This window comes from Nicotiana tomentosiformis, chromosome 1 (genome assembly GCF_000390325.3).
Source record: "Nicotiana tomentosiformis chromosome 1, ASM39032v3, whole genome shotgun sequence".
Taxonomy (NCBI): domain Eukaryota; kingdom Viridiplantae; phylum Streptophyta; class Magnoliopsida; order Solanales; family Solanaceae; genus Nicotiana; species Nicotiana tomentosiformis.
Window position 1 is genome coordinate 13,919,216 of NC_090812.1, and position 26,120 is coordinate 13,945,335.

At 36.4% G+C, this 26,120-nt stretch overlaps 2 protein-coding genes and 2 long non-coding RNA genes across 5 annotated transcripts; 2 read left to right on the top strand and 2 right to left on the bottom strand.

The window, feature by feature from the left end:
• The first annotated feature begins 1,968 nt into the window (after positions 1-1,968).
• On the top strand, positions 1,969-16,961 carry LOC104100653 (polyadenylate-binding protein 2-like). Of its 2 annotated transcripts, none has more exons than XM_070177633.1 (6): positions 1,969-2,167; positions 2,310-2,412; positions 4,930-5,000; positions 15,978-16,169; positions 16,316-16,446; positions 16,552-16,961. In XM_070177633.1, the coding sequence occupies exons 1-6, from the start codon at positions 2,120-2,122 to the stop codon at positions 16,598-16,600; spliced, it is 594 nt and encodes a 197-aa protein (XP_070033734.1). In that variant the 5' UTR covers positions 1,969-2,119; the 3' UTR covers positions 16,601-16,961. The 2 variants fall into 2 exon arrangements, with proteins under 2 accessions (XP_070033734.1, XP_070033735.1); XM_070177634.1 differs by having other exon boundaries at positions 2,037-2,167; positions 2,293-2,412.
• On the bottom strand, positions 5,996-15,981 carry LOC138893379 (uncharacterized). The gene is made up of 2 exons (XR_011408760.1): positions 15,850-15,981; positions 5,996-6,185 (listed from the first exon to the last, which is right to left on the bottom strand). It is a non-coding gene; the product is annotated as an uncharacterized lncRNA (long non-coding RNA).
• On the bottom strand, positions 6,306-7,844 carry LOC108945251 (uncharacterized). The gene is made up of 3 exons (XR_011408763.1): positions 7,763-7,844; positions 7,554-7,616; positions 6,306-6,632 (listed from the first exon to the last, which is right to left on the bottom strand). It is a non-coding gene; the product is annotated as an uncharacterized lncRNA (long non-coding RNA).
• A 1,757-nt stretch (positions 16,962-18,718) lies between the features above and the next one.
• LOC104100448 (phospho-2-dehydro-3-deoxyheptonate aldolase 2, chloroplastic) lies at positions 18,719-23,156 on the top strand. Its single transcript, XM_009607707.4, has 5 exons — positions 18,719-19,363; positions 20,197-20,474; positions 20,639-20,915; positions 21,889-22,134; positions 22,667-23,156. Exons 1-5 carry the CDS (start codon positions 18,824-18,826, stop codon positions 22,916-22,918), a joined length of 1,593 nt encoding a protein of 530 aa, XP_009606002.1. The 5' UTR covers positions 18,719-18,823; the 3' UTR covers positions 22,919-23,156.
• The last annotated feature ends 2,964 nt before the right edge of the window (positions 23,157-26,120 follow it).

Genomic DNA, 26,120 nt, shown 5'->3' on the forward strand with positions numbered 1-26,120 from the left:
CCTGACCCTGAACCACTTGTGAGGGGAGAATGTAATATACTTTCGTGTATAACGTATATCAAACTAATATAGATAACTTTGTTCGCATAAGCAATAGTTTAACTATTAAGTGGAGGTACTCAATAAATTATTTTGCTAAATCAACTGTGATGTAAACCAACTTATCAAGATGGACTGTCTTCAATAAAAATTCTAGAAATTATGCTCTAAATTAAATTATTGAGCAAGTTACCTCACAAACACCAAGTTGCGAGTTAATAATAACCGCACATGTAACCATCTCATAGATGCATCTTATGTGGTATACATGGCAGGTGAATGAGCCCATATTCTCACCTTTGATAAATTCTAGAATTCAAATGATACAATCCCAATTTTAGTTGGTATAATAATCGCGAGAACAAGCAAAACAAGAGAATTCATAAAGAATCTTCTTCAATGCTTACCCATGTTAATTCTCATTTATTTTGTGCATCTAAATCAAGATTGCTCAATAGGCCATGCTTGATAAAATTGTTTATATTAGTAAACTTCGGGTTTACATCATGACATGCGCAATTGTTAATTAAACTTTCAGTTTACTGTGACATGGGTTTTATATCAATAAACATCCAGTTTACTGTGTTATGTAATTTCGTCATATTTTTATTTGTGTAATACAAATCAGACAATAAAGAGGGTAGTATTCATATATAAACGTTACCCCACTACAGTTGTAGTAATATAAAGATATTAAATTTTCATTATTTATAGTCTCAATATAACCAACAACTTTCGCGAATACTTTAGAAACTCAATAAGTTTCTTTGAGACTTACTACGACACAAAATAGTATAATTGGCTCTTCCAGAGCTCTCAACTAATTTTGTACTACCACTTATTCATCAACATCTATATGGTGAATAAGCTTTTAAGGAGAAAATTATATCATTATGGTCATGGTCAAGCTTATATGCAAGATTTGTTTCTTACGTTACTGTTGTCTTTTAATAATCATATTGCCAAAATATTTTGGCGTATAATATGTACGTGACCAATAACCATTCATGTCATAATAATGATATTATTTTCTTATTTCATCTCAAACCTTCTTCTAGAGCTGAGTGTGGTATGTTCACTATCACTAGCACGTTCATATTCTTCCAAGAATGAATATGTATTCATAAATGAGATGTTGTCACATTCACATCATGAATGGACCATAATCATCTATATGTGCTTTACAAAATCTCATGTCAAATCGATGGCAAATATTACTTTCACAGAGTGAAGAATTATTTTGAAAATCCTTATTATTCTCATTATCACAATGATGACGATTATAATTCCGTCTATTGCCACATCCACATCCATTGATATCTTTATGGTAATAATTTTATCTTTCTTTCAGACTTATCACATACTGCTATCACATTCTCTTAATAGAATGAGAATTAAGCAAATTCAATGGGACGGATTTTCATTTTTTTGCCCACAATCATACATGAATTTGATCATGGCAAGACATATAAATTTTATCACTTCGGGTGGTTACAATTCTTACAAACCCTATTAGAGTTATAATCAGAATTTATTGTCTTTGCTTGTATTTAAAACCAAATTATAGAATTTCAATAATTCAAAAGAGAAAAATAAAGTAAAATACTTATTTTAAATCCAAAATTTAATCATGAATAAAGTTCACAGAGCAATTGACAATCATTATGCTCAATCCCAAAGCTTCTACTCAATTTGTTAGAGTATCGTGTTGATAACAAGTTATAAAACAATAAAATAAGAAGAACATTACATAGAAAAACTCACACAGAATTCTTATTGATTTGAGATCAATTACAATGAAATAGAACCCCTCTATTTATAGGAGAAAAATGACTTAACGACCAAATAACAACCCTAAAATATTTTTAAAATATAGACATTAATCATAAATAAAATACTATTTATAACATAATTTTTTGTTTTCCTAGTGGTTCGTTAAAAAATTGGAACAAGGGACTCCAGCGTAGGGTTTGGCTGCATAATGTAATTTATAACGTAACTAATTACTACCCTTTTCCCCCATCGTCTCTTTTTAGCCTCATACGTAAATATTCTGGCGAGGAAGAGAGAGGGAACGGCAATGGAGGACGACGTGGAGATGGCGGCCGCCGATAACCAAGCAGCCGTGGTTCTTTCCTGTTCCTCTTTCTCTTTGTTAATTTCGCCTTCGATTTTTTTTTCCAGCCCTCGTTTTCCGTTTTTGTTTGGGATTACTGAAACCCTAATTGTTGGTAATTGAATTGATGTTAAAAGAAAATGTAATTAAACAGGAAATGGATGAGATGAAGAAGAGGTTGAAGGAGATGGAGGACGAATCTGCTGCTCTGCTTGAAATGCAAGCCAAAGTTGAGAAAGAAATGGGTTCCGTTCAAGGTCTTTCTCCCTTTAATTAATTATTGCTTGAATAAATGAATAGCTAGACAACTTTAATTTGCCTTAAAAATCCGAATTACTTGTCACTATTGGAATGAATAGGTCTCGAATAGAGTGAAATATACAGAGGATATGTTGCTGACACGAGCAAGTTTGGGATTGGGGTGTAATAGAATGATATAAGTAAATGAATAGATGACTTTTTATGTTAATTCGTTGAAATAGACATCCTTGCGTGCTTGTTTATATGTAACTTTTGGCATTCATAACGTGACTATGTCACATCGTTAGTATTATCCTGGTGTATAATGTACTTGGAAACCATTGTTATTGATATGCATAATGATCAGTAAATAGTTGTCGTAGATTTAGTTGGACTTCGAATGTGCTACAAGTAGCAACTAGCTTTATGTCTATAAGTAGTCAAATTATATGGTTAGGTTGATGTTTTGATGTATCTGTTGGTTAGTGGGTATGTGCTTGTGTCCTTTCCCTTGATTCTGCTGGTTGCATAACAATTTTTTTTATAGAATCCTTGTTAGATTTGAGTCAAATCAATATTGGTTACTTTCTGGCGAGCTCAGTCCTACTATGAGTGTACAGATTAGGAGAAGTAGTAGAAGGAACCAATCTTTTGGCTCTTAACAGAAGCCGTGGTGTGAGAAAGAAGAGACGTAGTAGAAGAGAGATTCATTCAGTGAAAGAAAGAAAGGCTTAAGCAGAAAAGGAACCAAAGTTTTAGAGAGGTGGATAAATAAAGAAGAAGCTAAGCACCCAAGAGTTTGGGCCTAGCAATCGATGAAGTGGGCTGAGAACCATGAGGTATCTGATTTAAATCCCAGCGGAGGCAAAAGTAGTCGGTGATTTCTTCCCATCTGCATCTGTGCAAGCCTTGGTAGATAGAGTTACCCAATACCTCTGTTGATGGTAGGGAGCTGATACCTCATGGAATTAGTCGAGGTACGCGCAAGCTAGCCCGGGGCACCACGTGTATATAAAAAATAAAATAAAGGAAGAGGAGAACTCGGGGATCACGTTAAATCAATTTGAGCTAAATGACCTAGACATGGAGATTACAAAGAGAATCTTTTGGTCTTTTTGAGATGTTAACTGATGATGACAGTTTGGATTGAAGAAGTATTTTGTTTTTTTCATTAAATTTGCTTTTTCTCTGATAATATGTTTGATAAGTACTTTTTAATTTGAATTGGACAAGTTTAAAATACATGTTTATTTGTTAACAGTTTGAACCTAGAAGTCTAGAACCAATAACTTTTCCTAAGATAGCTGTTGCTTTATCCCGTATATTTGCCTTATAGTCTTACGGGTTCTAGTTGTGGTAGCACGATGGTGAGAATGTGGAATAATGGTGGACAAAGAGGCGGATCCAGGATTCGAAGGTTGCGGGTGCCACCATGTTATGCATACAATATACATGTCAGTAGCTACAAAGACAGATTAGGAATAATGGGTCGGTTCGGTTAGTTTTTGGTTAATTTGAATAGGACTTTCATTCACAAAGCAAATAAGTTCGATTTTAGTTCAAATTTTTAACGCCTAATTTAAACACATTCTAAATAAAAATGCAAAAGAAAAATAACATTTCATGAAAGAGCGCCTCCAATATAAATATTTGCTTAAAGAGTATCTTAACTACACTATATATTCTTTGTTTGACTAGATTAATTTACTTGTATTGTTCTTTGTTTATTTTTCCATCTTAATTGTTGACTTATATGACAATTATTTTCAAAGAAAAACCTTCAATATTCAACCTATGATATTCGACTCAAAACGACTATCAATCAAGCCATTTAATTTTTTTTCAAAACCGAATAGAAGATATTGCTCAAATTATATTCCACTATATAAATTATTATCGTTTTATTAAAAATAAAGAAATTATATGCTAATTAAAATCAATTCAAATTACCTATAGAAAATAATTATTCATAAAGTAAGGTATACTGATAGAAACAAAATGAGAACTCAAAGTTTAAAAAATGAAGAAGAGAGACTTAGCAAGTAATAAAAGAAGGGAAAGAACCGAAAAATAAGGAAAAGAGGTGAGGCCCTACTAGGGCTCAACTGAAAATAAAGGAAATCTTAATAAGTAGAAAAAAGGAAAAATCAAAGGAGCTGCTCCAACAAGGAATCGAACTTGCATTCATGAGGCCAAGGAAAGCCTTCAAATGGAAGGCTGAACCAATGACACCCGCTTTCACTTTGTGACTTCTGGGTGCCACTCTATCCATTTATACGTTTCTTCACATAGATATTATGTATATAGTAAGAATTTTAGCGAAGCGAGCGGGTGCCGTGGTACCCCTATCTCATAAGGTAGATCCGCCCCTGATGGTGGTTAAATTCTATTGTCTGATACCTAGTTCTCAGTAATAATCACTGAAGACAGCATCAAAAGGCGCTAAAATCCCTTTCTATTCATGTGTTGCTTTGTGATAAGGTTTATCCATGTGTTGCTTTTATTTATAGATTTTTTCCTTTAATTGAAACCAGACCCTGCTGCTGCTGCTGCAACTCAGGCGAACAGGGAAGAAGTGGATGGTCGATCAGTCTTTGTTGGCAATGTGAGGCTTCTGTTCTTAAAAACATTCATGGTCTGTTCATTAAAGATTATCTTGAAGTAGCTTTTGCCACTCGGGACACCTGCTTAACTCTCATATCAGTTGGTTTTTCTTCTGTTCAATTGATTGCTGCATCTTGAGCTCTACTTGGTGCTATAAAAATAGTAGCATTTTTGAGTTTAATTTGAAATAATCATTTAGTTGTTCTCTTTGAATAAAATGGCTATGACTATTATTCATGTGTGTATTTTCCGGCATGCATTAAGTGGCATGTGTGTGTCACATTGTAGTTTGTAAAAGTGGAGGCATTTCACACTATATATTTTGGAAGGGCAAATGGGAGCACAAAACAAAAATAACATCCCAAATGAAATTGTTAAAGAAGGGAGACTAGAGAGTATGTTGTAAGAAATAAGTATTTTGAAAAATAAGCACTATTGACCTTATAGAAGATTGGCCATATAGAGTATGAAACTAGTTGGGATGTCTCTCAAATGGTAGATTGGCTCCCATTGTTGATGGAGGGATTGGAAAACCCTTGCGTGAACTTTTTCAACCAAAAAAAAACCTTGCCGTGAAACAATGAAAATCGTCGGGAAAGAACTGCGCTTCACCGGACTAGGGTTCCGGCTATTGGATAAAACTGGAACGTGAATGGAGATTGGGTCAACTCCGATGAACAGAAAGATGTCGTGGAAGGGTGGTTGGAAAGGATCACTTGCTCTAGGTTGCCAGTCAACTTAGTTTCGCTAAACTAGAGGGGGTTACTAAGTAATTCACCCTAAATACGATGATTTTAACCTCCATGTCTGCTGCTTTCTGTTAACAGTAGCCAAGACAAGGAGACGTTGGATGGTTTTGGACCTTGATACTCCTGGTTATTAGTTTTTAGGAGCAAGAGTCATTATCGTACTGATGTTAAGAAATGTTAGTTAACTCTGGTTGGAAACAAAATTATGTTGAGGTCACTGTTCACAGGAAAAAGCATGGAGAAGGAATTGTCTTATATAGCACTTGATTGCTTATTAGGTAGTCATTAAGGTTGAGGATTCATGTTTACATGGTGAACAAACAATATGATGTTTATCCTTTCCTTGATGTGCATGATGGTGTGGTTACATTGTAAACTAATAAGAGGATGTTTGTTATCATTTCCTTGACGTGTATGGTGGTGTTGTTGCAACTTACCTGACACGATCCATTTTCTGAACAAGCCGTGACTGGCACCCGATCACTAAACATGACCGAGCGAACCATCTGTGCTTATCAAATCTATTATAACTTCAAACTTTATATGCAACAAGGCAATACTTTAACCAAATACTTTTGATTAATTTAAATATTTAAAATAAATCAACTCCAAAACTTTATTCGTAGTAACTACTGAAATACTGCTAAGTTATTATCAAAAACATCTGAATCTTAACCCACCGAATGTGTCTATGAAGCCTCTACTGATAAAGTGACGCACTGCTCAGGACATGAGATTTCCTGACCAGTTCTCTAAGTGAACAAAGAAATAGCTAAATAAAGATGACACTAAAGAGTACTCCACGAACAAAAGTGGAGCTCACCAATAGCACTGGAAGTGAGGGAAGTCCTAACCCGTAGCCTGCTCGCCTGCAAAACCGGTTCCTACGTTGTACCGCAGACCTAACGTAGGTTCCCAAAAGAGAACGTCAGTACCATCCATTGTACTCAGTGAGTCTCAACGACAGGGGACGAAACTTTAATAACATATACATTACAAGCAAAGATTCTAAATGCATGTAAAACATAAAGCTTATAAGAACAATTCTAAAATAATTGCATAATAGCAGTTTATGAATATTCTAAAAGAAATTCTTTTCTTTTTCTTTAAAAAAAAAAAATACATCACTTTATACTTTGGGAGTTCCAACTATCCTGACTTAACTCTGTCTCAGTCACCGTGCGATCGGCACGGGTTCGATCCCAACCTGATCGAATAGGCCCAATCCACAAGGTGCCACTCGCTTCATGGTTCTCAGCGCTCATGTGCTATACCTTAGCTTGGCTAGGCAAATTCTCAGCAATGAGACCCTCGGCTCGTGTGCTCCCTACTTTGGCACAAGTAGTTTCAGGAAGTCAACGCCTTGGTCAGGACCCTCGGCCTGGACGATGACCCCTTCTCAGAATAGAGGATACTCCCAAAAATCTTTTCTTTCTAAAACTTCTTCTTGTGACTTTTCAAGTCTAAATCTTTTCTGAAACATCCTATGCATACTCATACCGGTATCCTTAATTGTAAAGCATGGCATAAGAATGAAATAAACATTTAAAAGTATTTCTAAAGATTCTTGCTTTTTCATGAATTTTCAACATGAAAATGGCATATAAGAATAACACAAAAATCTGAAAATTTATGCACATATATCATAATAAGTCATCTAAACTTTAGCTAGAACAATTCTAAGTTAGTAGGTACTCAATAGCTCCAATTAAGTACATATTAACTCTTTTAAGCAATTCATCAAACACCTTGTATGTGTTCTTTTATGAGTTAAACCACTTTAGTAAAGGGTTATATCAACTCACCTCAAAACTTCTCGAGCCAATACGTAGGCCCCAGTCCAATTGACACCAGTCAAACAATCGATTCTACAACAACCAGTGCATTTTAATCAATTTTAAAGTTTCTCACCTAAACATGAAATTTACTGTTGATACAGAGAAAGAAGAGAATTAACTATTCAACTCTTACTTTTTACCACTGTAGGATAATTAACAATAGGGAATTTATATACCTGAGTTCAAGAATTAGTGATTTGTAAAGAACCCTAGAATTTTCGTGTTGTCTGCGTGAAATAAGCTGCCCGTGGTTCTCCGTTAGTGAGAATGAACAGAATGCTTGTTCTCGTATAAGGATTTTCAATCCTTTTTGGTTACAACAACCCTTTATGGGCTTTTAGGCTTTGCCCCCCTTATTTTTGTTTTATTGCTTTTATTTATTTGTTTTGTTTTGTTTTCATTTAACTAATAATTAATGATACCCACTTTCAATAATTAATAATATTAAAATTATTAATATTCCCCTAATTGTATATCCAATTCTTTATAAATAGAGAAGTAACTCTAAAATCAATCACAAGAGTTTAAATCCGTAATAGAAGTATAATTTAAGATTAAAAAAATAAAAAAAAATTAATTCTATATTTAGCGAGTGCTTAAACTTCTATAGATTTGAGGAGTGTTACAATCTTCTCTCCTTAAAAACATTCGTCCTCGAATGTTGCTAGGGCCTTATTCTTAAGCTAATAATCATTCCTTAAGTCCTTGAACTTCTTAAGTTTGCTTAGCACTACTAACTTTCCCAAGGGACTCAAAAATTTTGGCTAACTTCCTAAATTTTCAAAAATTTCGGCAGAGTCTCCTCTGTAAACTGGACTATCCAAAAAAATATCCCTGCCACCAATACCATAACTACACCAACAACAACCAAATATACCATAACAGGCCATTCATAGGCACCAAACACAACTCATAAACTAATTACTCGCACTCCGGCAAGGAGGTACCACAATAACCAACCAAAATCTAAAGCACAATACTTCTGCAAAAAGTAAATAACCGTAATGAATTAAATATACTCTGGGATGGCACTAAATTATTAAATAACTAAATATACTCAGACAGAAACTAAATTACTTCAACAACTAAATATAATCTAGCAAGGACATAAACACATGCTAACTTGTATTTAATAAATAAAATATATATGCCAAGCCAAACTTAGGTTCACATACCTTTTTCCTCAAATAAATATGGATATTTCTTCCTCATATCTTCCTCGACCTCCCACGTAGCCTCTTTTGAATCATGATTACTCCACAAAACTTTTACCGATGCTATATCTTTTGTTCTCAACTTTCTTACTTGCCTATCGAGAATTTCTATAGGTACCTCTTCATAAGTCGAGCCTTCTTTAATTTCTATGGTATCGACAGGTATTATATGCGACTCATCATGAATGTACTTTCTAAGCATAGACACATGAAAAACAGGATGAACAAAGGACAACTCAACGGGCAACGCTAGCTCATAAGCCACGTTTCCCTTCTTTTCTATAATCTCATAAGGTCCAATAAATCTAGGACTAAGTTTCCCCTTCTTACCAAACCTCATAACTCCTTTCATTGGTGAAATTTTCAAAAACACCTTGTCACCAACCATGAACTCTAAGTCACGATGCCTCTTGTCAGAATAGGACTTTTGACGATTCTGAGCCGCTTTCAGTCTTTCTCTTATTATCTGGACTTTCTCTAAGGCCTCACAAACAAACTCTGGACCAATCAATGGAACCTCTGCTGGTTCAAACCAACCCACTGGAGACCTACATCTTCGCCCATACAACGCTTCATAAGGAGCCATACCAATGCTGGCCTGATAGCTGTTATTGTAAGCAAATTCTATAAGTGGCAAGTGATCATCCCAATTACCTCCAAAATCTATAACACATGCCCGCAGCATATCTTCGAGTGTCTGAATGGTTCTTTCTGCCTGGCCATCGGTCTGTGGATGGAAAGCGGTGCTCAAATTGACCTTGGTACCTAATCTTTTCTGAAATGCCTTCCAAAAATGCGCCGTGAACTGAGGGCCTCTGTCTGATATGATTGAAACTGGAGTACCATGCAATCGGACTATTTCTTTGACGTACAACTGCGCATACTGCTCTGCGGAATCTGTCGTCTTTACTGGTAGGAAATGCGCGGACTTTGTCAGTCGGTCTACAATAACCCAAATTGAATCATGCTTACGGTATGTGCGAGGTAGACCTACTACGTAATCCATATTAATCATCTCCCATTTCCACTGTGGTATTTCTATATCTTGAGCTAGGCCACCAGGCCTCTGATGCTCGGCTTTGACTTGCTGGCAATTCAAACATTTAGCCACATGATCTGCTACTTGCTTCTTCATGCCTTTCCACCAATATAACCCTTTCAAGTCCAGATACATTTTGGTAGCACCTGGGTGGATAGAGTACCTCGAGCTGTGAGCTTCTTCCATTATGGCCTTTTTAAGACCATCTACATCAGGCACACATAACCGATCATTCAACTTTAAAACTCCGTCACTTCCTAGAGTGAAAACAGTGATTTCTTTGTTTCTGACTCCTTCTTTTAACTTCACTAAGTTCGGATCTTCGTCTTGCTTAGCCTTAACATGCGCAACAAGGGAGGATTGCGCTAAGGCATAAGCAGTTATACCTCCTTCTTCGGTCTCATCCAATCTAATCCCTTCATTTGCTAGTTTTTGAATTTCTCGACCCAAAGATCGCCTTTGTACTGCAAGATGGGCCAAAACACCCATTGACTTCCTACTAAGTACATCTGCTACCACATTAGCTTTGCCCGGGTGATAAAGGATATTGATGTCATAATCTTTCAATAGCTCGAGCCACCTTCTTTGTCTCAAATTTAATTCTTTTTGCTTGAAAATGTACTGGAGGCTTTTGTGATCTGTAAACACTTCAGAATGCTCTCCATAAAGGTAGTGTCGCCATATCTTTAATGCAAACACCACTGCTGCAAGTTCCAAGTCGTGAGTGGGGTAGTTCTTTTCATGATTCTTTAACTGCCTGGAAGCATAAGCAATAACTTTTCCATCTTGCATAAGAACACAACCAAGACCCACTTTAGAGGCATCACAATACACTGTGAATCCACCTGAACCTGTCGGCAAGGTTAACACAGGTTCAGTGGTCAACCTCTTCTTTAACTCTTGAAAACTCTGCTCACAAGCGTCTGACCACTAGAACTTAACTGCTTTCTGAGTTAACTTAGTTAATGGAGCTGCAAGTAAGGAAAATCCCTCTACAAACCTTCTATAGTATCCAGCTAACCCCAAGAAACTCCTGATTTCGGTTGGCGTTGTCGGCCTAGGCCAGTTCTTGACTGTTTCTGTCTTCTGAGGATCTACTTTTATGCCTTCACTAGATACCACATGGCCTAAGAATGCCACGGACTGCAACCAGAACTCACATTTTGAAAACTTGGCATAAAGCTCATTCTCCTTCAAGGTCTGCAAGGCTATCCTGAGGTGTTCGGCATGTTCATCCTTGCTCTTAGAGTATACCAAAATATCATCTATAAACACGATAATAAAGGTATCAAGGAATGGCTTGAAAACTCTGTTCATGAGATCCATGAATGCAGCTGGAGCATTTGTCAACCCGAAGGACATTACTAGAAATTCATAGTGCCCGTAGCGAGTTCTAAAGGCTGTTTTAGATATATTCTCTTCTCTGATTCTCAACTGGTGGTACCCCGACCTCAAGTCTATCTTTGAAAAGTACTTTGCACCCTGAAGTTGATCAAATAAATCATCAATTCTTGGAAGTGGGTACTTGTTCTTAATGGTAACTTTATTCAACTGCCGATAGTCAACGCACATTCTGAGAGACCCATCTTTCTTCTTGACAAACAGGACCGGGGCACCCCACGGTGAAACACTCGGCCTGATGAAGCCCTTGTCAAGAAGGTCTTTCAACTGTTCTCTCAACTCATTAAGTTCTGCAGGAGCCATCCTATAAGGAGGTATAGATATGGGTTGAGTACCTGGCATGAGATCGATGCCAAAGTCTATGATTCTTTCAGGAGGAAGTCCGGGAAGGTCATCTGGGAAAACTTCTGGAAATTCTCTAACAACTGGCACAGAGTGAAGAGCTGGTGGTTCTGATTCTGGATTAATTATGTGAGCCAAATAGGCGAGACACCCTTTACCGATCATTCGTTGTGCCTTAAGGTAAGAAATAAACTTACCTACCAGCGATGCTGAACTACCCTTCCACTCTAAGACTTCTTCATTTGGAAATTGGAACCTGACTATCTTGGCACGACAATCTAACATGGCATAACAAGAAGACAACCAATCCATACCTATGATCACATCGAAATCTACCATTTCTAACTCTATGAGATCGGCCTCGGTGTTGCGACCTTGGACTGAAACTATACAACCTCTATAGAATCTTGTGACTTTCACTGACTCGCCAACTGGAGTAGATACTAGGAATGGCTCACTAAGTTTTTCCGGTTCTAGCCCGAGGTTAATTGCAAAGTATGGAGTCACATATGAAAATGTTGAACCTGGATCCATTATGGCATAAGCGTTATGTGAGCAGACTAGAAGTATACCTGTAATAACTTCTGCAGATGCCTCTGCACTCTGACGATCAAGTGTAGCAAACAAACGGGGTTGTCCCCCTCCTTGAGTAACTCGATCTGCACCTCTGCCTGCTCCATGCCCGGCTTGATTATAAGAACCACGAGCCTGTGATGGTGCAACTGTAGTAGCTGAGGAACTAGAAGGACGAGTTGATCCACCACTGAAATTACGTCGTAACTTTGGGCAGTTGGCCTTTATATGACCAATGTCTCCGCAATGATAGCAACCATGAAACCCGAGCTTGCACCGACCTGAATGTTGACGCTTACATGTTCCACAAAGACCTTGTTGTTGTGAATGTTGCTCAGCATGACTCTGGCTATGTGAAGATGTTGTCCTAAAATTCTGATTCTGGCGAGACTGATTTTCATAACTCTGAGTACGTCTGAAGGAAGACCCACCACCTGACTGATGACTGGACTGAGCTGGTGCTAATGACTCCTTATTAGAGGAACCCCTTCCACCTCCGCTGGATGTACCATTAAACCTGCCCGTTGTCCGGGCTTTCTTGTTTTGCTCTTTTTCTTCTCTCCTTTGTTGTCTGTCTTTTTCTAAGTGCTTGGCGAATCCCACAACAGAGGAGAAAGCTGTCATTCCTACCGCTGCAGCTGATGTCGTATCCTTAATGTGGTAAGCCAAACCGCCAACAAACCTGCGAATCTTTGCTTTTTCTGTCTTAACCATGTGAGGAGCATGCTTAGCCAACCTTATGAATTCCATGTAGTACTTTTGCACATTTTTATTCCCTTGCTTGAGTTGTTCGAACTCTGTAGCCTTAGCTTCCCTATCCTCTTCCGGGATAAAGTTAGCCATGAAGGCCTCTTCAAATTCTTCCCAAGTAGGCGGGCCATCATCCTCATCTCTTTCCTTTTCCCACATCTCAAACCAAGCGCCAGCCACATCTCTAAGCTGGTAAGCAGCCAACTCCACAGCTTCATCATCAAATGCCTTCATCGCTCGGAGGGCTTTCTTGACACCCTCCAGCCACAACATTGGATCTTCATCAGCTATAGAACCATGGAACAATGGAGGACTCAACTTTAAAAATTCATTCACTCTTGAGGACTCAGAATTGTTCTGTCTATTTGATTGAGAATCTCATCTCTTCTCTCGTTCTGGTTGGCCATGAAGACTTTAAACATCTCCATAGCACTGTTGACAGCATTAAACATCTGACCCACCTCTGGAGATATAGCTGACTGAGCTGGAGCTGCTGTTGGGGGCGGCACTGGATCCTGAGATACTGGATCATCATGCTCCACCCCTTCTTCATGTTCAACCCGGGGTACTTGAACCTCCTTTGTGGATTTACCCTTTCTTTTCTGAGTTGAAGCCTTCTTAGTTCTACCTTGAGCCACAATAGTAGCAATAGTTTCTTGAGCAGCATCCTGAGTGTCGGTGTCAGAGTTGCGAGTACGAGCCATTTCTGCGAGTTTTGGAGAAACGAATACATTAAATAATTTCTTAGAGGTAGGCTCTATTGCACGATCTAAAGTATGAAAAAAAAATGAGACTTTTCCTAAATGTTTGTAGCCTCCTGTTTATAAGTATGGCGCGCTTCATACTCATAAACAAGACTCTACTAACAAGGCTTCATAGACCCCTAGGACTCCATCAACCTGAGGCTCTGATACCAAGTTTGACACGACCCATTTTCTGAACAAGCCGTGACCGGCACCCGATCACTAAACATGACCGAGCGAACCATCTGTGCTTATCAAATCTATTATAACTTCAAACTTTATATGCAACAAGGCAATACTTTAACCAAATACTTTTGATTAATTTAAATATTTAAAATAAATCAACTCCAAAACTTTATTCGTAGTAACTACTGAAATACTGCTAAGTTATTATCAAAAACATCTGAATTTTAACCCACCGAATGTGTCTATGAAGCCTCTACTGATAAAGTGACGCACTGCTCAGTACATGAGATTTCCTGACCAGTTCTCTAAGTGAACAAAGAAATAGCTAAATAAAGATGACACTAAAGAGTACTCCACGAACAAAAGCGGAGCTCACCAATAGCACTGGAAGTGAGGGAAGTCCTAACCCGTAGCCTGCTCGCCTGCAAAACCGGTTCCTACGTTGTACCGCAGACCAACGTAGGTTCCCAAAAGAGAACGCCAGTACCATCCATTGTACTCAGTGAGTCTCAACGACAGGGGACGAAACTTTAATAACATATACATTACAAGCAAAGATTCTAAATGCATGTAAAACATAAAGCTTATAAGAACAATTCTAAAATAATTGTATAATAGCAGTTTATGAATATTCTAAAAGAAATTCTTTTCTTTTTCTTTAGAAAAAAAATACATCACTTTATACTTTGGGAGTTCCAACTATCCTGACTTAACTCTGTCTCAGTCACCGTGCGATCGGCACGGGTTCGATCCCAACCTGATCGAATAGGCCCAATCCACAAGGTGCCACTCGCTTCATGGTTCTCAGCGCTCATGTGCCTTAGCTTGGCTAGGCAAATTCTCAGCAACGAGACCCTCGGCTCGTGTGCTCCCTACTTTGGCACAAGTAGTTTCAGGAAGTCAACGCCTTGGTCAGGACCCTCGGCCTGGACGATGACCCCTTCTCAGAATAGAGGATACTCCCAAAAATCTTTTCTTTCTAAAACTTCTTCTTGTGACTTTTCAAGTCTAAATCTTTTCTGAAACATCCTATGCATACTCATACCGGTATCCTTAATTGTAAAGCATGGCATAAGAATGAAATAAACATTTAAAAGTATTTCTAAAGATTCTTGCTTTTTCATGAATTTTCAACATGAAAATGGCATATAAGAATAACACAAAAATCTGAAAATTTATGCACATATATCATAATAAGTCATCTAAACTTTAGCTAGAACAATTCTAAGTTAATAGGTACTCAATAGCTCCAATTAAGTACATATTAACTCTTTTATGCAATTCATCAAACACCTTGTATGTGTTCTTTTGTGAGTTAAACCATTTTAGTAAAGGGTTATATCAACTCACCTCAAAACTTCTCGAGCCAATACGTAGGCCCCAGTCCAATTGACACCAGTCAAACAATCGATTCTACAACAACCAGTGCATTTTAATCAATTTTAAAGTTTCTCACCTAAACATGAAATTTACTGTTGATACAGAGAAAGAAGAGAATTAACTATTCAACTCTTACTTTTTACCACTGTAGGATAATTAACAATAGGGAATTTATATACCTGAGTTCAAGAATTAGTGGTTTGTAAAGAACCCTAGAATTTTCGTGTTGTCTGCGTGAAATAAGCTGCCCGTGGTTCTCCGTTAGTGAGAATGAACAGAATGCTTGTTCTCGTATAAGGATTTTCAATCCTTTTTGGTTACAACAACCCTTTATGGGCTTTTAGGCTTTGCCCCCCCTTATTTTTGTTTTATTGCTTTTATTTATTTGTTTTGTTTTGTTTTCATTTAACTAATAATTAATGATACCCACTTTCAATAATTAATAATATTAAAATTATTAATATTCCCCTAATTGTATATCCAATTCTTTATAAATAGAGAAGTAACTCAAAAATCAATCACAAGAGTTTAAATCCGTAATAGAAGTATAATTTAAGATTAAAAAAAAAAAAAAAAATTAATTCTATATTTAGCGAGTGCTTAAACTTCTATAGATTTGAGCAGTGTTACATTACCTTGGTGTGATTTACTAAGCCCCAGCTAAGCTTACACTTGGATTTTCTTATTGCCTTCTTGAATATGGTGGTGTCAGTTATATCTTTGTTTTGTTCATCTGGTCTGAGAGGCTGAAGTTGTTTTGTAGGTGGATTATTCATGCACTCCAGAAGAAGTGCAACAGCATTTTCAGGCATGTGGCACAGTTAACAGAGTAACTATCCGGACTAACAAATTTGGGCAACCGAAAGGATATGCCTATGTTGAGTTTCTTGAAGCGGAAGCTGTTCAAGATGCTCTTCTTCTGAATGAATCTGAACTTCATGGCCGCCAAATTAAGGTCAATTGTTTGTCCTAGATCCATTTTGTTCATATTTGTGCTAATACCTTTGGATATAAAACATTTTATTTCTTTTTCCTCTATCATTTCTCGTTTGTCTGGCCCTTCCTAACCTCTCCTGTGATTGCAAATGCTGTGTTGTATAGGTATCAGCAAAGCGGACTAATGTTCCTGGTATGAAGCAGTTTCGTGCAAGGCGTCCAAACCCGTATACGGGATTTCGCAGCCAAACACCTTTCATGCCTGCTTCTTATTTTTTTTCTCCTTATGGATATGGGTATGGTTAATTCTCTTCTGTGCTTGAAGTGCACTTTGTTTGCTACTCCTATCAGTTAGTTTACATGATTAAATTAGTGAGGCAACTTCATTATCTCCCCTGCAGGAAGGTTCCTAGGGCTAGGGCACCCATGCGTTATAGCCCCTACTTTTGAGATGTTGCCTTTCTCGAGACATAAGTACCGCTGGAGTGGAATAGATAAACATCTCATTAAAAGTAGTAGCGACTTACCACCTGCATTGCTAATTGCCTTAGCAGATCCTATTTATCATGAAATCATGCTGTTAGAGGCCTTTGTGGCAGAGATTGTAATCATCAATTCTATTATTGTGTCCTCAAGAACTCTATTACATAGAGGTTTTAAATTTTTAATGTCAAATTCGTTGCAGTTGAATGTGGAATCAACATTACTATATCCCCTGGGGGACCAAAAAGAAGGGGGGAAAACTGTTTCTTGTATTATTTTGCAGTCTGTATGTTGTCTGAAAGGCCGGGCAATATTGTTATTCCAAAAAGGTTCTGTTGTCTGTGTGGTGCATGTATGTGGGTTTTGAGACAGAAATGGCAAAGAGGCAATTTAGTGGAGGATACGAGAATTGCCTAGATTGCTTTCCAGGCAGAGTTGGAACTGGTTACTGGTTAGAGCCCTAAATGATATTTAATCCACGTTGGGTCTTTACTAGCCATCGTTCTTGGGAACTGCTGTTTTCTTTTTCAGAAATTCCTGAGAAGTCTATGATTTATTAACAAACAGCCGTGCCCGTGCAACTAATAAAATGGATTAATTTTCTCACTTAACTAGCTTCAACAGTAAACTTTTGATTTTGTGCAGTCTTTTACTCATTACCTCCATACTATTTTAAATGTTTTTGCTCAGTGTTGAAGTCGCTATTTCTGCTTTCTTCGTTTTAAAAAATTATCTCCAATCTTTTTTATATGAGACTTTTTGCTACTACATAAATGGGTGCAGTGGGTCCTCCTCCTCCTCGATCAACTTTATAACAAGGGAAAAGCTCCAAAAATGACCTTGTGGTATTCGAAATGGATTAATTATAACCCTCGTTTAAATTTGAGTCCAAAATGACCCTGCCGTTATAAAATGGGTCTAATAATGCCCATGTGTTATTCAAAATGGATCAATTATAACTCTCATTTAAATTTGAGCTCACTAATGACCCTGCCACTAAAGAATGGGTCTAATACTGCTATTTCCCTCAGTCAGTAATGATTAGGGGTGTAAATGAATATTTAAAAACCGACTAAATCGACATAATCGTATCGTGCCGAACCGATTTTTAGGTTTTTTTTAATAAAATCGTATGTTTTTATATAAATCTATAATTGTACCGATAATTATGGTAGATTTTTTATTTTATAAAAATAAACCGAAAAAATATTGAACCGTCAAATTGAAAAAAAAAAAAGATTTTGCAAAATATTTTTATTTTTTTAAAACTAATGCATATGTAGTCCACTACTTTAGGAGAGTTTTTTTTTCAGTTTTTTTTTTAAAAAAAAAATTCCAGTTTTTACAAAAAAAATACTTTAAAAAAACTGAAAAGACTTAAAAATATATATTTTGCAAATACCTTTCTTTTTCTAGTTTTTACAGAATATATATTTTTCAGTTTTTAAAAGTATTTTTAAAAAAATATTTTTTTTCCAGTTTTTACAAAAATAAATACTTTAAAAAAACTGAAAAGACTTAAAAATATATATATTTTGCAAATATTGAACCGTACGGTTCAATATTTTTTCGGTTTATTTTTATAAAATAAAAAATCTACCATAATTTTCGGTACAGTTATAGATTTATATAAAAACATACGGTTTTATTAAAAAAAAACCTAAAAATCGATTCGGCACGGTACGATTATGTCGGTTTAGTCGGTTTTTAAATATTCATTTGTACCCCTAATCATTATTGACTGAGGAAAATAGCAGTATTAGACCCATTCTTTAATGGCAGGGTCATTAGTGAGCTCAAATTTAAATGAGGGTTATAATTGATCCATTTTGAATAACACAAGGGCATTATTAGACCCATTTTATAACGACAGAGTCATTTTTGAACTCAAATTTAAACGAGAGTTATAATTGATCCATTTCAAATACCACAAGGTCATTTTTAGACCTTTTCCCTTCTAACAATAACAAATTTCCTTAGCTTGCAAATTTATCAAGATATAGGCGTGCTAAATGTCCAAATGCATGTAAGATTTTATAAATGGATCACATGCAAGAAGAAGTTGTTACATGCGCACACATTAAGAAGAAAAAACCAACGGACCACGTAAATTATGTAAAGTGAAAAGTGCAGCTGTACCATACAAATCCGGGTTTCTCTCTCTCTCTCTCTCTCTCTCCTGGCACAACAATGGCTCTGACAGCCGCCACCAGCAGCAGCAGCAGAGGTGGCTCAGCTCTCCCCAATTCATGCCTTCAAACCCCAAAGCTTTCACCTTTACAAAAACCCACCTTCATCTCTTCCTCCCCCACCACCACAGCCACCCCTTCAAACCCCAAATTCAAGCCAAGAATTAACAAACCAATCTCAGCCGTTCAATCTCCACCTTCAACAACAACAAAAACTGCTCAAAACCCAGATGGAAAATGGAGTCTTGAAAGCTGGAAGTTAAAACCAGCTTTTCAGCTACCTGAGTACCCTGATAAGGTTGAGCTGGAAACGGTTCTCAAGACCCTTTCAACTTATCCTCCAATTGTATTTGCTGGGGAAGCTAGGAATCTTGAAGAGAAATTGGGTGAAGCTGCTCTTGGGAATGCTTTCTTGTTGCAAGGGGGTGATTGCGCTGAGAGTTTTAAGGAGTTTAGTGCTAATAACATTAGGGACACTTTTAGAGTCATATTGCAGATGGGAGTTGTGCTTATGTTTGGTGGCCAAATGCCTGTCATCAAGGTGATTTTCTCTACTTTCTTAGTCGTGTTAGGCAGCTTTACCCGTTAGGGGAACCTGGGCTACAGCTTCTTTTGCTATTATAATTACATGAGTATATGAAAATTACATTAATAGTACAACTACTATAAGTCACAACTTTTGTAAGTGACAATATTTGAAAAATGTATTCAAAAACTGTGGTTAAAGAAACATGTTTGACTCTCCAAATAGTAACATTGCAATATAAAATGGAATAGTGGGAGTCATAATTTTGGTGGTTTGCGTTATCACATGGTATGCTGGATTTTGTTACGTGGGTGGGCTTTGTATATGATACATATACAGAACTTGGTCTTCAATTGTTCTTGCCTTTCATGTGGTTTTAGTTGCCTTTCAGGTGGTTTAGTAACATTGTTATGATTAAATTAAGTTTTATCGTAGCATCAGTTAAGTGAAATCCACATTTCGTTTGATTGCTGTGAGACAGCGTTGGATGGTTGGCGTAATAGAAAGAGATAGATGAGGATACACTTGAAAGATGACAAATGAAGGTTGTTGCTTTATCATGAAAATGATTGTTCAAACAATGGTTGGACTTTACTCTAGTTTGCTCCATAGGGCTTCGGTTTCAGTTACAGTTAAGAAATCCTCTTGTTTGACATTAAATTATCCAAAATACACATGCATATTCAGCAGATGAATTAACAACAACATCTAGAAGTTGAGAAGCAGGAGCTATGTCTTTACTTTAGCAGTTTCGGTGATAGTGAAAAGGACTTACTTTATATAGTTGATTGATTCTGTAGACTGTGGGTGAAGATTTGGTTTATTCATACTTGTTCTTTACTGGTCAGGTGGGTAGAATGGCAGGTCAGTTTGCGAAGCCAAGATCTGATCCGTTTGAAGAGAAGGATGGTGTGAAGCTGCCAAGTTACAGGGGAGACAATGTGAATGGTGATGCTTTTGATGAGAAATCAAGACTTCCTGATCCCCATAGGATGATTAGGGCATATAGTCAATCTGTAGCTACCTTGAACCTCCTCAGAGCATTTGCTACCGGAGGTTATGCTGCCATGCAGAGGGTTAACCAGTGGAATCTCGACTTTACTGATCACAGCGAGCAAGGTGACAGGTATGCCTTCTGCTACGTTAGTTTAGTTACTTATCGAAAAGAAATTTTAGTATATTCTTACTTATCAAAAGAAAATGTTTGTCTGTTTTTGGTTTCAGAGTCATGTAGGTCTTTCTTGAGTAACTTCATGACTGGCAATCTTATGAGCAATTCCCTTTTCACAGGTACCGTGAACTGGCTTGCCGAGTTGACGAAGCCATGGGCTTCATGAGTGCTGCTGGGCTTACAGTTGACCACCCAATCATGACTACAACAGACTTCTGGACATCCCATGAGTGCCTTCTCTTGCCTTATGAACAAGCACTTACGAGGGAGGATTCAACTTCTGGCCTTTATTATGACTGCTCCGCTCATATGATTTGGGTTGGTGAACGAACAAGGCAATTGGATGGTGCTCATGTTGAGTTTCTGAGAGGAATTGCCAATCCACTTGGTATCAAGGTACAGTGCACTTCTTTTGCTGCACTTTGATTTTCTTAGAAGAAAGGAGTACTACGGTAGGTACGCTAATTATGAAGGGCTGTAAGGAGTATCGTTTCATTTGAAATGGAATTGAAAGGGAAAGGTGGAGATTGTAAACTGTAATTCATGCCTTAGAGATGCATTTTGACTGTGTCTGGACCTTCGTCTATTCTTTGACCATCCACATTCTGAGATTCAACTTTTAACCTGTGATTAGTGGTAAAAAGTTTAGAATGTTTAAAAACTGGTTAGCAAAAAGAAAAAACAAAAATTAGGAACTAATGTTTTCCAAAGTCTTAGGTCCAAGAAAAATACTCCTTACGTCTTGTTTTATATGAAGTGTTTGAGTAGAGATGGAGTTCAAGATATTAATTTAGCTTATATATTGTATATAAGAGGTAGTAACAGGTATAGTTGTTGCCATGTAACCAGAAGGTCATGGGTTCGAGCTGTGGAAACAGCCTCTGGGAGAAACGTAGGGTAAGGCTGCGTACAATAGACCCTTGTGGTCCGGCCCTTCCCCAGACCCCGGACATAGCGGGAGCTTAGTGCACTCGGTTGCAGTTTTTTCTAAATTGTATAAGAGGTAGTGGTAAGCTAAATTTGACAAAAAAAAACATCATATCATACATGAATTTGAATTCTTGAAATTATTATCAATGCCATTATTAAAAGAATTGTGACAAACATTTGGGATGTCCCAAAAAGTAAACTGAGTCATATAAATGGGATGGAGAGTGTTCATACTGACCAGAGTTCAAATGTCAAATACAATGTACAATTATGGTATCGGACTTTTGTTTTTCCTATCAATAAAACAGTACTATATAGTATCCGCCTTTTACGCTCCCTTAGTTTCCAAGATTTTAACTAGCTTGGATTTGTGACATAGTTGGTTGATTGATTGATTCACATACATGCTACATAAGCTACCTTTGTTTACACAATGCAGGTGAGTCAGAAAATGGATCGAGATGAACTAGTCAAGCTTATTGACATTCTTAACCCTCAAAATAGACCAGGAAGAATTACAGTGATCGCCAGGATGGGGGCTGATAACATGAGAGTAAAGCTTCCCCATCTGATCAGGGCTGTTCGCGGAGCAGGTCAAATTGTCACTTGGGTCAGTGATCCTATGCACGGAAATACCACCAAAGCTCCCTGTGGTCTCAAAACGCGTTCATTTGACTCTATCCGGGTATGATGCTACTCTACCTATTTGTCTAATACTTGTATGTATTAGAACTTGCCTTATGTTCTCGTGCTTGGTGAATTCTGCTGTATTTTCTCAAAAAAGTTTATCTGCCACCCGTGGCAATACAAAATAAAGTATTTCGAAACTCGTCAGTATCCAAGAAACCATAGAAGATTGAGTGCCACTAAAAACTCATGACAAGTTTGGTGGTCGCATGCTCTCCTATCTACATTTTGAAGTAGTACTAAGGCAAGAAATTAATTGATAATAAGATCTAATGAACCTTTACTAATTTAGGAAATTTGGTGACCTTATGCTGTTTATACCTAGCGAGTAGATACTTGTAACCCGAGTAATGGTGATTTATTTCATTAAGGTCTCTTGGTGCTTGCTTGTTTCTACAATTTAACAATCATATTTGACTTCTAATACTGCTTTTTTCTACCCTTTCCTCCAGCTAAGTCTCACTTGTACACTATCCTAGCGATTTTCTTTTCGCCCAGCTTATATATTGCGATTGCATGTATCTGTGTAGGCTGAGTTAAGAGCATTCTTTGATGTACATGATCAAGAAGGGAGCTATCCTGGTGGTGTGCATCTGGAGATGACAGGTCAGAATGTAACGGAGTGCGTGGGAGGCTCTCGGACAATTACTTACAATGATCTAAGTTCGCGCTACCATACACATTGTGACCCAAGACTTAATGCTTCTCAAGCACTTGAACTTGCCTTTCTTATTGCCGAGCGCCTCAGGAAAAGAAGACTGGGACCTAAGTTCAGGCTCTAGAACTCATCTTGCTATCCTTACTTACATTTGGCAATGTTTGTTTGTGTCAAGGTATACAAGTGTAATATGGTAAAGATCCAATAGTGAGTCTGAAAACAATGGAAAGGCCAGTAGATTAGAACCTACAGTTGTGGAAAAGCTCTTAGAGGACCTCTTGATGCTTAAAGTTTGTATATGTATATAATATCTATGAGGTAACTTCTCCATAAGTGAAGTGAACTACTTATTTTGGTTTGAATAGTGGGTAGTTGTTTTTTTTTTCCTTTGTTTTGGTTGAAGTAGTCACGACTTGGGTTACAGTCAGCTTAAACTCATAAATCCAAATCCTCTCTACTATCTATATTATGTTTTCATAATCTAATATCCATAGCAATATGAAATGTGCTCTACTCATTCAAGTGCCCCTTTTTCACCCATCCCCTCTCGTTTTATTCTTTTGAAGCATTGTTTTTTTAAAAGTTCTGTAGCCTTTAATTTAATTTTAGTTTCAAAAAGAAAATAAAAGTAAGGCTTACTTTTGACGTGTCTTAAAATGTTCTACCCACTCAATCAATGTATAAATAAATATCTTCCCATTTTCTCAAGGATCTTCTTTGGCTGAGAACTTTGGTAGAGACGGGACCCTTCTAATAATTGACATATTTCTTAGCGCAACTACGAATTCCCAGCTGTCAGTTTATACAGTGAAGGTCATGTTTTGTTTGGTGCAGCAGAGAAAATTATCTCCACGCAAAATTTAATATTTTCAACATAATATTTAATTTCACTTTTTTCTTTTCGCATAACTGATAATGGTATAAGTTACGAGTAAATTTTAAGGGTGATTATTCAATTTTGTGTTCATTACCCAAAAGTTACTTTTCTTTCTTTTGTTACACAAAAATTATTTTATTATGCTTCAGTTATCACAATAATCACTTTGACCAGATTTTATAAATAGTTTACCTAAAAAGTCTATTATGCCCTTGACATTATAAATCCTTTCATTTATGTAATACCTTCTATATTATATGCCATATAATATACTTTTACCCAGATATTTTACTTATAATTAAAATAACTTAATATTATTTTATTTATTATTTTTATAATATATTTGTACATTTAATTATTTTTCTTAATATTAATTTTCAAGATATATAAGTAGGGTTATTAAATTTGTCAGTAACATTACCGTGAACAAATCTCAAGTCCACGTTCTTGATCATGCTTAATGAAATATGTTTAATGAAAATTAAAAAAAACAAAGCTCATTGATTTATCAGCCAAGCCATACCTATTAATTTAATAAATAAAATACCCACATTTAGCAAAATGACACATCAGATTAATACTTTCAAATAAATAATATTAACAGATAAAACTTTAAAAATCTTAATATTAAACACAAATATCTTTGAAACTTCTTTTAAAATTTTTATTGGCTATAAAAAAAACTATCATTTGTTAAAAAAATATGTTTTTATTATTTTAAATAAATATTAAAATATAAATAGTTTTTTATTATTTTTATATTTAAAACAAGTTTATGTTTGAATATGATTAAACAAATTGATTGCCATGCAAAAATTAAATGTATGGATATATTATAAAAATAATAAATAAAATAATTTAATGTTATTTTAATTATAATTAAAATACCTAGGTAAATATATATTATATAGTATTGTAACGACCCGGCCAGTCATTTTAAAAGTTGTAGCCTCGTTCCCCAATTTACTGCTCATTCTGTACTTTATAACTGTTATGTGACTTGCCAGGTAGTCGGTTCGGGTCCGGAGAGATTTCGGAATGAATTGAAATACTTAGTCTCAAAGTTGAAAGCTTAAGTTGAAAAGGTTGACCGGATGTTGGCTTATATGAAAATGACCCCGGAATAGAATTTTGATGATTTCAATAGCTCCGTATGGTGATTTTGGACTTAGGAGCGTGTCCAGAAAATTATTTGAAAGTCCGTAGTGGAATTAGGCTTGAAATGGCGAAAATTGAATTTTTGGAAAGTATGACCGGTGAGTTGACTTTTTGATATCAGGGTCGGAATCCAGTTCTGAAAATTTTTATAGCTCCGTTATGTTATTTATGACTTGTGTGCAAAATTTGAGGTCAATCGGACTTGATTTGATTGGTTTCGGCATCGAATGTAGAAGTTGAAAATTCTTAAGTTCCTTAAGCTTGAATTGGGGTATGATTCGTGGTTTTAGCATTGTTTTATGTGATTTGAAGTTTCTACTAAGTTCGTATGATGTTTTAGCACTTGTTGGTATGATTTGACGGGGTCCCGATGGGCTTGGGTATATTTTTGGATCATTGGTTGGGAGACTAGTAAAGTTAAAAAAAAATTGGGAATATCGGGTCAAGACGACCTATTTTCAGTGTTTTCTGATTGAAATTCATATATGGTTTGTGTCTAGGAGGTTCCGGATGAGTTTCGGGTTGGTTTCGGATCATTTCGGATAAGTTTGAGTTTGCTGGTTTCTGGTAGACTACTATTAATTCGCAATTGCGAACAATTTATCGCAATTGCGAACATTGTTCATTGGAGGTTACTGCTCACTCGCAATTGCGAACAATTTATCGCAATTGTGATGATTTTGGATTTTAGTGCAGTTCGCAATTGCGAACAATTTATCGTAATTGCGAATACTGTTCATAGGAGGTTACTGTTCATTCGCAAATGCGAAGTTTTTGTCCGCAAATGCGAATCTGGACAGAATGTGATTCGAGTTAACTGACTTGTCTAACTTTGTGTGGGGGAAATTTTCCTTAGGATTGGTATTGATATGATAATTGTGATATGTTGAAAGTCGTTACACGAGGCGACGAGTGTGTACACGGACTAAATGTGGAAGATTATGTCTTTAAATTGTGTAGATCACTGTTGCATATTAATTAAATTATTTTATCTTGTTATATTCTTCATCATTGATTTAATTTCTACACTTTAAATTTTCTTGACTTTTTCGTGCTAATTGTTTTACCTATTTAGTTGAAACTTGATTTATTTTATTATGTGCATTATTTGAAGGTTGAATTTTTTTAATTTAAATATTATTAATACGAAGTAATTGATATTTTAAATTTGGTATTGAGGTGACGTGTTAAAAATTGTGAAAATATTATTTTTGCTGAGTTATTTATTTTCGAATATTTTGTGAGATTTTGTACTCATTGTGATTGAGCCGTGAGCTCCCTATTGTGGAAA

Coding starts and splice junctions, on each gene's coding strand:
- LOC104100653 (XM_070177633.1), top strand. CDS start 2,120: ATGGAGGACGACGTGGAGATGGCGGCCGCCGATAACCAAGCAGCCGTG. Junction 2,168..2,309: donor CCGATAACCAAGCAGCCGTG/GTTCTTTCCTGT, acceptor GTAATTAAACAG/GAAATGGATGAGATGAAGAA. Junction 16,170..16,315: donor TTCATGGCCGCCAAATTAAG/GTCAATTGTTTG, acceptor TGTGTTGTATAG/GTATCAGCAAAGCGGACTAA.
- LOC104100448 (XM_009607707.4), top strand. CDS start 18,824: ATGGCTCTGACAGCCGCCACCAGCAGCAGCAGCAGAGGTGGCTCAGCT. Junction 20,475..20,638: donor CACAGCGAGCAAGGTGACAG/GTATGCCTTCTG, acceptor CCCTTTTCACAG/GTACCGTGAACTGGCTTGCC. Junction 20,916..21,888: donor CCAATCCACTTGGTATCAAG/GTACAGTGCACT, acceptor TACACAATGCAG/GTGAGTCAGAAAATGGATCG.